Source organism: Mixophyes fleayi, chromosome 1 (assembly GCF_038048845.1).
Source record: "Mixophyes fleayi isolate aMixFle1 chromosome 1, aMixFle1.hap1, whole genome shotgun sequence".
In the NCBI taxonomy this organism is placed as follows: Eukaryota; Metazoa; Chordata; class Amphibia; order Anura; family Limnodynastidae; genus Mixophyes; species Mixophyes fleayi.
In genome coordinates this window covers 215,254,427-215,272,512 of record NC_134402.1, presented here as the reverse complement: position 1 = coordinate 215,272,512, position 18,086 = coordinate 215,254,427, and the positions used below count along the sequence as shown (strand labels likewise).

At 43.0% G+C, this 18,086-nt stretch overlaps 1 protein-coding gene across 1 annotated transcript; it reads left to right on the top strand.

The window, feature by feature from the left end:
- The first annotated feature begins 11,215 nt into the window (after nt 1–11,215).
- LOC142107171 (protein FAM32A-like) lies at nt 11,216–16,388 on the top strand. Its single transcript, XM_075190378.1, has 4 exons — nt 11,216–11,377; nt 13,961–14,096; nt 15,709–15,762; nt 16,194–16,388. Exons 1-4 carry the CDS (start codon nt 11,304–11,306, stop codon nt 16,260–16,262), a joined length of 333 nt encoding a protein of 110 aa, XP_075046479.1. The 5' UTR covers nt 11,216–11,303; the 3' UTR covers nt 16,263–16,388.
- The last annotated feature ends 1,698 nt before the right edge of the window (nt 16,389–18,086 follow it).

Below are 18,086 nucleotides of genomic sequence, written 5' to 3'. Positions count from 1 at the left end.
GAAAGATTATTTGAAAACCTAAACGCACCTCTTCGCCAGTGCTTAGGATTAGGCGTTTCCCGACTTGGTAGGGCCGGTCCGAACTAGGTGGCCTGATTGACCACAGTACATGCAGAGGCCCAAGGAGTGCCGTCTGGAGTGTTCTTCGGGAGGCAGACGGTAAGCACCCAACTGCATGGGCTCACAGGTGTCCAGAAAGGTAGAGCAAGGCTTAAGTGGTGAGCAAGGAGGTATAGCTGACTCTCTCTCAATCTTCCTTTCCTTGATTCGGTGATCAATTTTAATACCTAATTGCATCAGAGTTTCAAGTGAGGTTGGTGCAGTATACTGGACTAAGGAGTCCTTGATTTGATCCGTAAGACCTAAACGGAGCTGACTCCGAAGCGCCGAATCGTTCCACTCACTATCGGTTGCCCACCGTCTGAATTCTGCACAATATGCAGAACGACGTCCTTGCCTTAATGCCCGGAGATGTGATTCCGCTGAGGCCACTTTGTCAGGGTCGTTATATAGTAGACCCAAGGCCTGGAAGAAGGCATCCTCGGATATCAAGGAGGGGCTCGCTGCTGGAAGAGAGAAGACCCAGGACTGGGGATCGCCCTTAAGTAAAGAGATTACCACATTGACTCTCTGCTGTTCAGTGCCAGAAGAGCGTGGTCTCAAATGAAAATATAACTTGCAGCTTTCTTTAAAGTTGCGGAAGTGGGGTCTGCTTCCAGAAAACCGATCGGGCATGTTCAGCTTCGGCTCTGTAATGATACCAGAGGAGGCCTGTTGAAGCTGCGGGTTTCTGGAGGACTTTACCTGTGCAGACAAGCGGTGTGATAAATTCTGTATGAGTTGTGACAAGGACTGGATCTGATTAGCTAGGATCTGGACTGGAGAAATGTTCGGCTCGCTGTCATCCATGATGGAATTGCCTCCAATCTTCACTGGCCTGTTATAATGTTACGACAACCAGTGTGGCATAAACTCATAGAACTGGTAGAAGAGGTGTTCACCTTTAGCAGCCGCCTTTCCCGTAGAGATTGGTTATGCTCACAGGTACTCAGATGCCCCCAAGACTTAAACTCAGAGTAGTATAAGTTTATACTCACATGGCTGCGCACAGGTACAGAAGGTAACACACAGAACAGAGGCAGGCCAGCGATCTGCAGACTGGACGAAGCATCGGAGATGTCAGGTACCAGCACGGTCAGGGTCAGAGGCAACGGTTCAGAATCCGGGTACAGGCAATGGATCTGGATCACATGCAACGGTTCAGAATCCGAGGACAGGCAATAGGTCATACACAGGTAATCAATCCAAAGGTTCAACACCAGCTCAGGAGCAGGCAGCAGTACTGGAAACAGGACGCTATCACCGGCAGGTAGGCTAAGCCCTCCCTGCCTTATATACTGCAACTAGCCAATCAGGGCTTAGCCCTGTAACAACCTTGGTACCAGGTTAATTAATGAGCCTAAATTAATCAGCCCGCAGGCTGTACACTAGCGCACGCGCCCGGCTGCCCTGTGTTGCCGGGGCGTGCTGATACTGATTTCGGCGTCTGGCCATTGCCCTGGCAACTGTCGGGGCCGTAAAACCGGATGTGACGTCTCAGTCGTCATAGCGACCGCCAGAACGTCAGGAACCAGGGGCAGTGAGTAGCGGCAGTGCCTGCGACAGCAAGTGAGTAAAAAGTTGACATAACAAACTGTATAAGGGCTTTTCTGAGAGGCCCACAAGACGCAAATAATTTCTAGGTGACCTGTTTTCTAGATCAACCTTATTCTAAAGAAGTTTTGCGTTTTGGATACAGACAGGACCTGTTTTTTGATTGGGAAACTTCTCCGATTCTTCTTCTATTTACCTGAGATTGTTTACAAGTATGCGCAATTTGTTGTTTTAGTTCTTGGATTGAAGACATGGTTTTTTTCACCTGTTCGTAGAATAATGGTTATATTGTCTCTTTAATTACTTTTATCACATCTGAGTAAGACATTGAACCAAGTGCTGTTTCAACATTTTCTGTACCATTACCCATTTTGTCAGTAGAACAGTAGAATTCATTCCATTTTGTGTATTGCTGTCTAGAGTTAGCACATTTCTCCATCTTGCAAAAGATACAAAATTAATAAAATCTCTTCTCCTTATAGCTTATAGTATAATTAGGTAACAGGCTTTTTCAATCATTCCATGAAAGTTTCGTTGAGACCCCAATATGGAGTGGGATGTATGTGTAGTTGTCACGAGCCGCGGCGGTACTCACAGCCGCCGCGGCTCGCTTCTCATGTGCCCCAGCGTCCCGGTCGTCACCTTGACGAACGGGACGTCATTTCCTCCTCCTGTCCGGCCGTCACCAGGGCAACGGCCGGACGCTAGTTCACTAGAGCTGCGTCCCGGCGGTGCTGGTAGCCGGGCGCATGCGCATAAATAGACAGTCTATGGCGCTGATTAACAGGCATTAGCCTGCAACTGTGTAGGTCAGGGACAAGCCCTGATTGGCCCTGCTGGATTCTGGTAATTACTCTGCAGGAGTGTGTTCAACTGCTGATTGGTCTGTGTCTGTATTTAAGGCAATGAGGTCTGCTGCCTCATTGCCGGTTATAGCTTCTGCTACCCAGTCTGCTGACCTGCTTTGTTCCTGTTCCTGTCTATTGAACTTCTACTGATTCTCCGTGTATGAACCTTGGCTTGGATTTGGACTTTGCTTGTGAATCTCGTGACCCTGACCTCTGGCTTGAATACCGACCTCCCTGTTTGCTCGTGACCCTTGACCCCAGCTTGTAAACTGGTACTGTTGTCTGCTGCCGGCCCCTGACCTCTGCTTGGATTCCACTCCGCTTGCCTGGGTTCTCCCCAGCCGGTACACACTTCACGACCCTCTGTCAGTCCGCAGCCCAGTCTGTCCCCACCATCAGGGGCTCCAGTGAACACCTGACTGGCAGAGTAGACTCCGGGTTGTGTTGTGCCGGCTGGAGGGGTTCCTAACATTATAACCGGCCATAAACAGATGTTCCGGAGACAAAGTTAAGATGGAAGGAAGTGGAACTTCACCGTCTCGGGCGCAAGCCCTAGCGGGCCATGTGGAATCCCTGTACCAAATGATCCAGGGATTGTCTGAGCGATTGTCCACTCAAGAAGAAGCTGCTTAATCCTCGCAACCCACTCAGAGTTCCGCCTGCGAACCTAAGATGAATTTGCCGGATCGCTTCACCGGAAATAGATCCCTGTTCCGGAATTTCAGGGAGAGCTGCAAGCTTTATTTCCGGTTGAGACCCCGTTCCTCCGGTTCAGAGCAACAAAGAGTCGGGATTATTATTTCCCTCCTACAAGGTGACCCCCAGTCCTGGGCTTTTTCTTTGCCACAGACCAGTCCTGCCATGCAGTCCGTAGACGCTTTCTTTGAGGCATTAGGTCTACTATATGATGACCCGGATCGAATGGCCTCTGCAGAAGCCCATCTACGGGCCTTGAAACAAGGCCGGCGGTCGGCAGAGGAATATTGCACTGAATTCCATAGATGGTCACCTGATAGTGAATGGAATGACCCTGCCTTACGTAGCCAGTTCCGTCTCGGCCTGTCGGAACAGATTAAAGATTCTCTGGTGCAATACCCCTCTCCTACCTCTCTGGAGGATCTGATGCACCTCTCCATTAAAATCGACAGGAGATTTAAAGAGTGGAAAACTGAAAAGGAGGCATCTTCACCTCCATCCGCCTTCATTCCTGTTTCCATGGATGGTGAGGAACCCATGCATTTAGGAGCGTATCAACTCTCCCCTGAGGAAAGAGACAGGAGACGATCACAGGGCCTATGTCTCTATTACGGCACAAAAGGCCACTTCTCCCGTTCCTGCCCGAATAAGCCGGGAAAAGAGCATGCCTAGGGAACGAGGGGAAAGTTCACCTAGGTCTGCAGATTGTCTCCCTGAAAAATGCTGTATTGATCCCTGCACAGCTCACGTTCAGTGCTCGTTCTGTGGACCTGTCGGCCTTCATTGACAGTGGAGCTGCAGGTAACTTCATTGACTTCGAGTTTGCCCGCTCTGCTGGAATTCCACGGGTTAAACTCAAATCTGCCATCACGGTATGTGGTTTAGATGGCACTCCATTGCCAGGCGGTAAGATTACCTGGGAGACCCCGCCACTACAATTGAACATCGGAGCTCTCCACTCGGAATCCATAGTCTTCCGCCTTATCGAATGCCCATCAGTTCCTTTGATTTTGGGCCACCCTTGGCTATTCCGCCATAACCCTGTCATAGATTGGGTAAAAGGAAAGATTGTCCAGTGGAGCCCTTATTGTACTCAGTCTTGCTTGACACTACCCCTGCGTGTGATTCAGCCTATTCCGGAGCAGCTTCCTTCACACTATCATGACTTCTGGGATGTTTTCTCCAGAAAGGCTGCTGACACTCTACCACCGCACCGGCATTTTGACTGTGCCATTGACCTCATTCCGGGTTCAAAATTACCTAAGGGACGCTTGTACTCTCTCTCCGGTCCAGAGCCCCAATCCATGCAAGAATATATTGACGAAAACTTGGAGAAAGGCTTCATCAGGCCATCCAAGTCGCCAGTAGGAGCAGGGTGCTTCTTTGTATCCAAGAAGGACGGGGGACTCAGACCCTGTATCGATTACCGAGGGCTGAATCTTATTACGGTTAAAAATACCTATCCCCTTCCTCTCATATCCGTACTTTTTGACCAATTAAGAGGGGCAACTATCTTCACAAAAATCGATCTTCGTGGTGCCTATAACCTCACACGTATTAGAGCTGGCGATGAGTGGAAGACGGCATTCAACACGCTCTCGGGCCACTACGAATATCTGGTCATACCATTTGGCCTTAGTAATGCCCCTGCAGTATTCCAGGATTTGATTAATGAGGTGTTACGTGAGTTTATGGGACACTTCGTTGTTGTTTACTTGGGCGACATCCTCATATATTCTGAATCATTATCTGTACCTCAGGGTCACGTCAGACAAGTCCTACAGAAATTGCGAGAACACCATCTCTACGCTAAACTCGAGAAATGCGAGTTCGAGGTCCAGAAGGTATCCTTCCTAGGTTATATCATCTCCTCAGAAGGTTTCTCCATGGACCCAACCAAGGTCCAAACAATCCTGGACTGGGTACAGCCGAATAACCTCAAGGCGGTTCAGAGATTCCTGGGATTTGCCAATTATTACAGGAGTTTTTTTGGCGGCTTTGCTGATATTGTGGCTCCTATCATTACCTTGACCCGCAAGGGAAGCGACCCAGCTAATTGGTCTCCACAAACAATAATGGCATTTGAAACCCTGAAGAAAGCCTTCGTGTCTGCTCAGGTACTTAGACATCCGAATCCTAAAGTACCGTTTATCCTTGAAGTTGAAGTTTATCCTTGAAGTCTGACGTCGGTGCCGGGGCCATCTTGTCACAAAAAGATCCCCATACTCATCGTCTACATCCATGTGCCTATTTTTCCCCGTCAGTTCTCTTCAGCGGAAACCAACTATGATGTTGGAAATCGAGAACTGTTAGCAATTAAATGGGCCTTTGAGGAATGGCGACATTGGTTGGAAGGCGCTGCACATCAGGTCTCCGTTATAACGGATCATAAAAATCTACAGTATATACAGTCGGCTAAACGACTGAACCATCGACAGGCCCGTTGGTCACTGTTCTTCACCCGTTTTAACTTTATAATCACCTATCGTCCAGGTTCTAAAAATGTTCGGGCAGACGCCCTGTCCAGAAGTTTCCTGGCACATCATACTCCGGTCTCTAGCTCAGAGCCTATTGTTCCCATGTCCATGATTCATGCTGGGTTAACCCAAGACCTAAGTTGCATCCTACAAAGATTTCAGAAATTGGCTCCTGATAATACTCCAGTAGGATGCTTGTTTGTCCCAGTACATCTTAGGAAGGCAGTCCTTGCGGAAGCACACAATAATCAGACCGCTGGAGATCCTGGAGTCTTCAAAACGTTGGAAATTCTTTCACGTACGGTATGGTGGCCATCTTTATCTGCTGACGTCAAGGATCACGTCCGGTCTTGTGAAGTTTGTGCCAGAAACAAAATTCCTAGGACTCGTCCGGTAGGCCAGTTGGTTCCTTTGGCCATTCCTGCAAAACCATGGACGCATTTGTCCATGGACTTTATTGTGGATCTGCCTATCTCTACAGGACACAATACCATCTGGGTCGTGGTAGACCGGTTTAGTAAAATGTCTCATTTCATTCCATTAACCAGACTCCCTTCTGCTCGAGATTTGGCCATCTTATTTATTCAGCACATTTTTCGGCTCCATGGACATCCTACTGACATCGTTTCTGATCGGGGGTCTCAGTTCATAGCTCTGTTTTGGAGATCCTTCTGTACCCTTCTTGGAATCAAGGTCAGTTTGTCATCCGCATATCACCCTCAATCAAATGGGCAAACTGAGAGGGTTAACCAGTCCTTGGAGAAGTTTTTACGTTGCTACACATCAGAGTTCCATGACAACCGGTCCTCCTTGTTACCCTGGGCGGAATTTGCCTACAATAATTCCTGTCACTCATCCACCAAAACCTCTCTGTTTTTTTGCAATTATGGTTTTCACCCCAGGTCCAACTCTTTATATTCACTCAAGTCCGTTGGTACCCAGGAGATCCGCTCCACTGCCAGGGATCTCAGAGTTGTCTGGAAGAAGGTCCAGTCATCAATAAGACTAGCCTCATTTGTGTAAAAAAAAAAATCAGACCGCCATCGTACCATCTGCTCCCTCAAGGTGGGCCAGAGAGTTTGGTTGTCTACAAAAAATATCAGGCTTAGACAGCCTTGTAAGAGGTTGGGCCCTAAGTTCATCGGGCCATTTTCTATCGTTAAGCAGGTTAATTCTGTTGCCTTTAGGCTAAAAATTCCGAGCTCCTTAAGAATCCCCAACACATTTCATTGTTCGCTGTTGAAACCAGTACTGTATCCTAGCCAAACCCAGTCGTCAAGTGTGCTTAGGGGGGATTCAAGCAAACCACCAAGATATGTGGTTCAAAGGATCCTGGATTCCAAAAGAGTGCAAGGACAGGTGAACTTCCTGGTGCAGTGGAGGAACCGCGGGTTAGAAGAACGGTCTTGGGTTCCGCGGAGACAACTCCATGCCCCCAAACAGTTGAAAGAGTTCTTTAAGAAGTTCCCAAGAAAACCTGGGTGTCGGGGTTCATTGACCCCTCCTCAAGGGGGGGTACTGTCACGAGCCGCGGCGGTACTCACAGCCGCCGTGGCTCGCTTCTCATGCGCCCCAGCGTCCCGGCCGTCACCTTGACGAACGGGACGTCATTTCCTCCTCCTGTCCGGCCGTCACCAGGGCAACGGCCGGACGCTAGTTCACTAGCGCTGCGTCCCGGCGGTGCTGGTAGCCGGGCGCATGCGCATAAATAGACAGTCTATGGCACTGATTAACCTGTGTAGGTCAGGGACAAGCCCTGATTGGCCCTGCTGGATTCTGGTAATTACTCTGCAGGAGTGTGTTCAACTGCTGATTGGTCTGTGTCTGTATTTAAGGCAATGAGGTCTGCTGCCTCATTGCCGGTTATAGCTTCTGCTACCCAGTCTGCTGACCTGCTTTGTTCCTGTTCCTGTCTATTGAACTTCTACTGATTCTCCGTGTATGACCCTTGGCTTGGATTTGGACTTTGCTTGTGAATCTCGTGACCTTGTTTTCTCTAGACTATGCTCACTTTCTAACTTTCTTAACACACCCTTCCCCCTCTCGGATAATCACCTTATCAGCTACATGCTCACCCCCACTGCTCTAACCTCTCTACTGTCTAACTCTACCAAGCCTCCTTATACCTGCAGAAATCTTAATTCTATTAATATTCAATAATTTTCCACCTCTCTCCCAACACCTTCTCTCCCCTCTCTCTACATTCTCCTCCCCTGAGATGACAGTACCTCATTTTCACCAAGTACCTCATTTTCATTTTTTAGCAACAGCGACACTACATACTACACGTCGACTTCGATGTCAGCCGAGGCACACTACAGCAACGCGAAATCTTCAAAAACTTTCCCGGAAAGCAGAACGTCACTGGCGTAAAACTCGCACCTCTAATGACTTCTTCACATATACTTCTATCTACCGCTCCTATCGAAATGCTCTGGACACTGCAAAACAAACATACTTCCAATCTCTTATCTATGCTCAGGCTTCTAACCCCAAACAACTTTTTTAAGACATTTAAAGCTCTTCTCAATCCTCCAACCCCAAACCCTCCATCTACTATCAATGCCCAGGATCTTGCCTCCTATTTCAAGGACAAGATTGATAAGATCAGACTAGAATTGGTGTCCTCTTCCTCGACAAGCAATTTGCTCAATTCCTTCCCACCAACCTCTGACACCCTCTCTTCACTTGACCCCACAAATGAAGAGGAAATTTCTACTCTCTTCTTATCCTCCTACTCTACCTCGTGTCCTCTTGATCCTATTCCCTCGCAAATTGGTAGATCCCTGTCTCCTGTGCTCATCTCACCTCTAACTAAAATCTGTAATCTCTCGTTTTTTACTGGCATCTTTCCATCACTATACAAGGATGCAGTGATTACTCCTATTCTAAAAAAACAAGATTCCGATCCAAACTCCCTCTCGAATTGCCGTCCCATCTTTCAGCTGCCATGCCCCTCCAAGCTTCTAGAGAGACTTGCCTACACTCGCCTCACACGCTTCCTTTCTGCAAACAAGCTGCTGGATCCTCTTCAGTCTGGCTTTCGTTCTCAACACTCCACAGAGACTGCGTCGACTATGGTTGTCCATGATCTGAAAACTGCTAAAACTAAACGCTATTACTCTCTCCTAATTCCCCTGGATCTCTCCGCTGTATTTGACACCGTTGACCACTCTCTTCTCATACAAACGCTGCAATCCCTAGGGCTTCAAGACACTTCTATCCTGGTTCTCATCCTACCTTTCTAATCGCTCTTTCACTATTAATTTCTCTGGGGCCGCCTCTGCTCCGCTTCCTTTATCAGTTGGAGTACCGCAAGGCTCAGTGCTAGGTCCTCTGCTGTTCTCTATCTATACCGCTTCTCTTGGAAATCTAATAAGCTCCTTTGGATTTCAGCATCATCTCTATGTGGATGATACCCAAATTTATCTATCCTCTCCTGATCTCTCGACATCTGTGTTGTCCCGTGTAACTGTCTTTCTGCCAATTCATCTTGAATGTCCTCTTGCCAACTAAAACTTAATCTTTCTAAAACAGAGTTAATAATATTCCCACCCACCAAGAGCATACCTGACATTTCTATCTCTGTTGATCACATGACCCTAAATCTCACCCCACAAGCTCGCTGCCTAGGTGTAATCCTTGACTCACACCTATCCTTTGTTCCTCACATTGACTCTTTATCTATCTAAATCATGTTACATACATCTAAAAAACATTTCCAGAATTCGCACATATCTCACACAAGACACTGCAAAAACCTTAATTCATGCACTTATCTCCCACATTGACTATTGCAATTCCCTCCTTACTGGCCTTCCCCAAACAGACTCAAACCCCTACAATCTATTTTGCACGCTGCGGCAAGATTGTTTTTTCCTTGCAAATCATTATTCCTCTGTTGAATCACTCTGTATGTCTCTACACTGGTTGCCTGTTTTCTACCGAATCCAATATAAAATACTTTTACTAACCTACAAGGCCATCAACAAAGCTGCACCAACATAAATCTCCTCTCGTCACAAAATATCTCTCAACTCGGCAACTCCGTTCTGCACAAGATCTGCGTCTCTCATCCACACTCATTACATCATCCCATTCCCGATTACAGGACTTTTTCCGGGCTGCACCCACTCTATGGAATTCTCTCCCTCACACAGTAAGACTCTCCTCTAGTCTACAAGCTTTCAAGCATTCTCTGAAAACCCACCTCTTCAGACAAGCTTATAATATTCCTCAACCACCCTCTTAACCTCACTACATTACCCTATTACCACCTGTTCTTCGAATACCCCTTGACCAACATTGTTGTGTGACAGGATCATTTAGCTTATGAGTCACTTTTACCTTTACAGTCTGATTGGGCCGACTGCAAATGTAGACTTAACCTCATGTGTCAAACTCCCATTGTCCAATAGATAGTAAGCTTGCGAGCAGGGCCTTCTCATCTCTTTGTCTGTTTTACCCAGTTTGTTTATTAGTTTACTATGTTTGTTCCCGATTGTAAAGCGCTACGAAATATGTTGGCGCTATATAAATAAATGATGATGATAATAGTATCATTTTAATAATAAACTATAGAAATATTATATTTTGGAAACCTGCTCATCTCATTTACTATTTAAAAGGACGGAAAGAGAATATCTTATACAACACACACACACACACACACACACACACACGTCCCCACTGCCCAGCAGAGTTTCTCATACATGGCCCCTCTGCATACATGCTTTACTCACAAACGTCCCCATTGCCCAGCAGATTTACAAACACACACAAACTCTGCCTAGCAACTCTACACACATCCCATCTGCCCAGCAGCTCTACACACATACACATGTCCCATCTGCCCAGCAGCTCTACACACACACACAAACGTCCCCATTGCCCAGCAGCTCCACACACACGTCCCCTGCCCAGCAACTCTACACACACACACACACACGTCCCCTCTGCCCAGCAGCTCTACACACACACACACTCACACACACGTCCCCTCTGCCCAGCAGCTCTACACACATACACACGTCCCCTCTGCCCAGCAGCTCTACACACACACACACACACATACTGGTCCCCTCTGCCCAGCAGCTTTGTTGGGGCAGGCTCCGGCGTGTTGCAACATTTGGCCCCACCCCCTAAACATCAATCGCCTTTTTGGACCAATTGGAGCAGGGGGCGGGGAAACAATTGGGCACTATTCGCATCCTAAGGCCGGCCCCCTGCACCATACTGCTTGAGTGGTTAGAAACCGGGAGCTTAGTCTGCTCTCTCGGGAGGACTCCCAGAAATTTGAGAGTAGGCAACTATGAGTTTTATTCATATATGTCCCATCTGCCCACATGCCTCCCTGCGAAGCAGCTTTACATACACCCTCAGCCCACATGCTGAGAAGCTGCTTTACACACACATATCCTCCCCATCACATTACCCCTTCTGTTTACTTTTTTCTCCACCAATGTCTTCCACGTACATAGGAACAGGAAACTGTGCACCAGCAGCTTCCTGCACTATGTATCATGTGACTGCATCACATGACCTTGTGATGTCACAGTGAGAAAGAAAGTACATTTGTGGAACGTGCTCAAGCTACGGCGACATTTTTACCTGGGAATTGGAGAGTGAGATGGCGGACTACGAGAGCGCTCAGAGAGGACGTTTAAAATTGAAAGGAATCGGCGATATCAGTATGGGAAAGAAGTAAGTAGTTTGACCGGAGGGCTCTAGTTATTCTTGAGCGAATAATGTGTCTTTTCCCCCTCACATATTATCACGACATTTCAGCTGGTAACATGTAGATTTAAGTTCTGAGCAGTAAATGTTGGAAAATAGGGAGAATCACAAAAGATACACTGCATCTGATTTCTGCTCATAGTTAAATGTACGCAAATAGCTCAACTCCAAACAGGTACCCCAAAATGTTATCTCCCGGCAGAGTGAATGGCACATTTATACACAATTCTCGATTTGAGATACATAAACGCTAAATTTGTATGACTTTTTGCATCCTTTCCATATGTCTTTTTTTTTTTTTACATTTTTTTTTAACTTTTCCATGTGAGGCGCCAGTAGGTCTCCAGCACTAATAAATCCAATGCAAATAGGATCTAATAGTAACTAGCAAAACAATTCTTCCTGTTATTTACATAGGTATTGATTTCCATAGTAGACTGATGTCTCTGCCATATATACTATAGAAAGGGAAAATGGAAATTGATTAATGATTAAATTCATTAATGAAGTCTGTTAATTGTTTTTTAAATTAACAATGCTTTTTATATGGGTATTTCTGGTATTCTAAAATATAACTTTACTTATGTTTGTAGTTTTCCCTAAATAATTAGAAAAACAATAACATGACTTAGTATTGTAAAAATGATTGACACTATTGACATAGAAGTGGTGTTATTGCTACTTCCTTGCCTACCCACTTCCTTCACTCTGGCATCTGCAAATGAATTCTGCACCCTGCTTTCCTTCTCACCCCCCAGTACCTGCCCACTTGACCCCATCTCGTCCCACCTCCTCAGCCCCCTCTCTCTTGAGGCCTACTCCCACATTGCCCACCTCCTTGACCCTGCCTCCCTCTGTAATTAACGCAATATCCTTCAACGTCCCTTTGCCTCCAAACTTCTCAAAAGGGTTATCTACAGCGTCTCGCTTCCTTTATCTCTTTTCACTCACTCCTTGACCCACTCCAGTCGGGCTTTTGTTCCCTCACTTTACTGAAACTGCCCTCACTAAGGTCACTATTGTCCGTCTCCTCGCTAAATCTTAAGGGCATTTCTCCCTTCTTATCATTCTCGACCTCTTTGCTGCCTTCGATACCTTTGACTACTGCCTCCTTTTGCAAATCAAATCTATAGGCCTCTAACACTATCCTCGCCTTGTTTTCCTCTTATCTAACCAACCTCTTCTCTTCAGTCTCAACACTTGACTCTACATCCCCCACCTCCTCGTCCCTTAGCTGTTGGAGTTCCACTTTTGGCCCCCTTCTCTTCTCCCTCTACACCTCCTCCATTGGTGACCTCACTTTGGCTTCCGGTACCACCTCTATGCTGATTATACCCAAATCTATCATTCATCAAGTGTGTCTCCTACTGTCTCTCTCCCATCTCATCTTGGATGTCCAAGCGCTTTCTTAAACTCAATATTTCCAAGACTGAGTTAATCATCTCAAATACCCCCTGCCCCCACTCTTTCTATTAATAATATGACCCATTCTTTCTGTCCCTCAAGTCTGATGCCTGTGGATCATCTTGAACTCTTCCCTCTCCTTCAAACCTCACATTCTGTCCCTCTCAAAATCCTGTTACTTCCACCTCCAGAGTATATCCAAAATTCGGCTCTTTCTCACCATAGAAGCAACGAAACCTCTTTTTCACTCACATTTAATCTCTCGTCTTGATTTCTTTAACAATCTTCTCTCTTGCCTACCTGACTCCCACCTTGCCTCTCAAGTTTATCTTCAATGTTGCTGGCCGCCTTATATTTTTCTCCCGCCGGTTTATCTGTCAGTAGCTACATTGACTCCTTGTGGACAACAGAATTAAATTTAAACTCCTGACCCTCGCAAATGCTATTTTGCTTTTATTAGTATTACTATTAGACTGTAATACAGGGTGATTCAAAAGTCGCAGTACACCCTTTTATTTCAAAAACTCTACAGGAATTGGGCCGATTTCAAGATGGCGCCCATGTTTGGTACATACCGTAAAAGATAGACCACGTCACCCATACCTTACTGGAGTATTCAGGATTCCCAATTTCCTGTAGAGTTTTTGAAATAAAAGGGTGTACTGCGACTTTTGAATCACCCTGTATTATATTTTGAAGGTTCCCATATCCAGGCTTCTTTCCATACTCTAAAACCATTATATCTAAGATACAAGTTGACTTATTTTAAAGAGATGCTATTAAGATTTACAAATGTGAGCTAAAGTTACTTTAACGGGAGAGTTTTTTTCCTTAATGCAACAAACTTCCTGTCATTAGTAATTTTGTTGAAGAACAGTGCGTTACTCACTTTTAGCCACCTTTTGCAGAAAGTTACTGATCATAGTTTGCAGTAAAATAACAGATCAAGCTAATACAAATATTATGTGAAACACTTCAAGCTCTGTCAAAGTATGGAGACTTCTATGTGTATATTTAAAAATAGTATTCATACTTTTTCTATAGGAGGCAACTTGTATTTTAGGTTTAACAGTCATTTAACGTGGGTGATATTTCTTACATGAACCTTTGTCCTATCTTTGCATATAATACTGTTTTACTTTCCAGAAAAAAGAAAGCTAAAGATAAAAATAAGATGATGCAACTAATTTTGACCAACAAGAATGAGGAGGAAAAGAAAAAGCCGGCTTTAGATAAGAGAACACCAGCTCAACTTGCTTTTGAAAAAATGCAAGAGAAAAGAGTAAGCAAAGTTGTTTTTTTGTTTTTTTTGTTTGCACATTCTTTTAAACTTATTAAGTAATGTGTATATACTATTATTTTGTAAGGTCTCTATTTAATTTTTTATTTGAAAAAGACAAGTTCTTTATCAGTATATTTTAGGAAAACTATCCAAGTTAGATGTCTTCACAAGTATACCTGCAGGGAAAATGTGCCATAAATGAATGCAAAATAAATAAATGCATTTGCAGCCATTGCATTGCAACATCATTTGTCCAGGGGCAAATTTGCACTTTTTTTTTTTCTTTGCTTTGCTCCTAACTTTAAATTAGGCCCTTAATGTCTGTAGATTACTATATGTACACCGGTATAGGACATGGATGTCTACGCACAGATACTCATTGACTACAGGAAGATTGCTTTGAGAAAACATGTTGTTAATTTAATGTAATATTATGTTGTACACATACTTCAATAAAAATAACATGTAGCCAATAGTCAATCATATAATCATAGAAAAACATTTGTTTAGAAGTGAACCAGGGGTGCATTAGACTTAATGAATTTCACAATTTCAAGAGGCTTCCCTGAGATGGAATAAAATATTTACAGGTTAACGCTGCATTACCATCTAAAGTGGTAAACACTATCATTCTACGTTTACCACTTCAGCCTGTCTGCAGTAAGAGGGGGGTGTGAGTGGGAGGACCAATAAAAGCTGCATTCCCCCTTCATAGTGCCACACTGTTTAAGCATTGTTTTCCTTAACCCCCCCAAGAAATATGTATATATGCATGTACATGTATATATGTGTATTTGTCATACTCTGTAGTTTTACTAAATAGTATTAAAAAAAATTCTACAATTAGGGCTAAAATTAATTTGAAACTTTTAAATGACCTAAAGCTTCAGTGGATAGATGTACCCCAATCATTCAATTGTATTTCCCATGCTGCCACTTCTAAATTGATAACCTATATATTGAAAGTGCACGGTTAGTTTTTAAGTGACTTTAAAAAAAAATATCTAAATGCGTGACACATCAAGTATATTAAACACTTACAGAAAGTTATTACTTTATATACTGTATAAATTTAGATTGCTGTAAATCACTAAATGTAAAAAAAAAATCATTGTGCCCCTAATTAATGTGTAAATAATATACAGAAAAAAACAAACATGCTGAAAATAATGTGCTATTAAAATAAAAAAATAAAAATAGCTTACTATAGAAAAATTTATTGAAAGGTGTTCTATAGTAACCTAATTCCCCCCCCCCCCTCCCTTTGTTTTGTAGCTGTTTCTGCTTTTCTCACTACCACTGGAGGTAGTATTGGTGGGTAACACACTGCCGGTCTGGAAAAATGACTTGGACATGAGCTAAGAGTGTCCTGTGATATTTGCCGCGGTCTCCTTGTTCCTGCTGACCTGGTCATTTTTTAGTGGAATTAACATTTAAATAGTTATAGGTATTAATCGACTACCTATAAGCTGAATTATGAAAGTGGCCAATGTTGCATGATTCATATCAAGTTAAAAGTTAAAAAGTGGAATTAACCTGTTTAAAATACTTCAGAATGATTACCCTGCTTGCTGCAGTGCTTAATTCTTTTTTTATTTTTTTTATTTTGCAGCAAATAGAAAGAATCTTGAAGAAAGCTTCAAAAACACACAAACAAAGAGTAGAGGTAAGTAAGCTGGTAGTTCGTCTACAACTACAGTAGTTACATTTCAGCATGCCTGGCTATAGTATCTTCATTTCATATTGGCTCTATTTTAAAGGACTGCTAAATCCCAAAATTTTAATTTTAAGATATGAGTCATTAAGGTAAAATGATTTGTTCAGTGTTAATCTGAAATTCCATTGCTGCTCTATTTACTCTTTCATGGACTGTCATGTACTTGGAACTATTGTTAATATATTTAAATTGTGATTTCTGGTATATTCCACTCAGGCATTTTTCCCATCTTATACTGTTCATTCCAAATAGTAGAACCAGAGGCGTGCTGTGCTCGGAACCCTCTGTTTTGGATGATACCCAGAGTTGCCAACACATACAGTTGTTCATTTTAATGAACTAACTTCTAAATGTGTATTAATATTTTCTTTTTCTTACAGGATTTTAATCGACATTTGGATACACTAACAGAACATTACGACATTCCTAAAGTCAGCTGGACAAAATAACAGTGCTTCTCATTTTATATCTATTTATATTGACCTGACAATTATCAGTCATATAGTATATCAAAGTTTATTTTTATTTATTACTTGTAGCCAATGTAAATAAAAAACTATAGTGCTCATGAAGAAGCTGTATCTTAAATTATTTACAATTTGTTCATTATCTGTTTTCTTGAAACAAAATAACAGTCAAGATAACACCCAGCTTTTCTAAAATTAGTTTTTATTGTTTGAAAACTGGAGCATACATATGTTTAAACATTTCATAAGGTTGTTCAAGTGCATTTCCCATTTCTAACCTATAATAGCTAGTAACAGACAGTGCATGAAGACCCCATACTCAATGAGAAGCCCCCTGTTCAATCATGCTTTAAGGAATACTTTAATGGAGTAGGTCTGGCACAGCCTTTATAACTCACCAGTGGGGTCTGAAGAAGATCTGAACAAAGCTGTACTTATGTAATCCTTTTTTTTACATTAATGTGACTACTGGTGCAATACGAGCAGTTGATGATCACATTATTCTAAGTATAACCGCTAAGTGTGCAGTTACATTCATATATTGCTTATACAGCAAACATGGCAAAATATACTTCACAATGTACAAATGCATACAGCTCTGTCTAAAAATCAACATTATGTTGAGTTGGTAAATAACCATTGTTTGAGTTATGTTTGCAAGGGTATCATCCACTGCACAAGATTTAGGAAAATCAGTAAATAATAAGAAAAATAGCACAAACTTAGAATCTGTTCATAAAGAGACATAAAATCAATGAGAGACTTCCTCTTTGTTAGTAAAAGTAAAATGCTATCATTACTACATTCCACCCCTTGGCTCTTTATGACAGAGAGTTACAAAATGATTGGATAGGTCCATTAAAAAAGCAATTTGAGCATTATTAATGTGTGCCATATATTTATTAATATATACATAAAACAGTCTCGGCAAATACATAATTACTAATATGATTAATACAGTAAGCACATACATAGCTATTTGTTGTTCCTAACCAATTAAACCACGACGAATCATTATCTTGGGTAATTGTTTAGAAAATAAGAATAGGTTATATTACCACACACCTAAAACATTCATTGGAGAACCAATGAATCTGCATTGGGAAAACTTTGATTAGTTACATTAACACAATATAATTTGGCAACGGCACAGTGCCATTCACCACATTCTATTGATTTCTTACACAGTGCTATACTTTATTTAGTTGTTTGATATGTACTCTTGACCCCTGGTGATAGTCCCTTGGAATTCCATGTTTCCTTTTTGGACTTCCTGGCAGCCATAACTAATGGGTTGACATACTACTCATCTGTGACACCATATTGAATGCAAAAAAAGAAAATTATTGTACTTGAATCTGAAAACAATCCTTCCAAAGTGAGTCTCAGATACTGGTGTTGGTATCACTAGCCCCCTTTAGAATCCACATCCTGGGTGTTTGTAGCGCAAACTTGACCTGGTTCAGGATCTCTATCCTCATGGTTCTGGATAGTTATATGGTAGGAGGATCTTGCTGAGAGAATATATAAGAAAGCTGACTGGAGTTTGCCAAAAAACGTGAAAAAAACACATTTCTTCTGGGAGAATGTCAGGTGGACAAATGGGACCAAATTATTCTGTTTATGAGATCACATGTATCAAGTAAAGCTGCCAAGTACAGTATGCTAATAGACTACATAACTATTTTGTGTTTTAGACTTTTTACATAAATGAGAGAAAAGGTTCGTAGGACATCATTTCAAATAAGATGACTTGTAAAAAACATTTGTTAGGTGAGGGAGAAGTGTGTTTTCCAATGAATACGA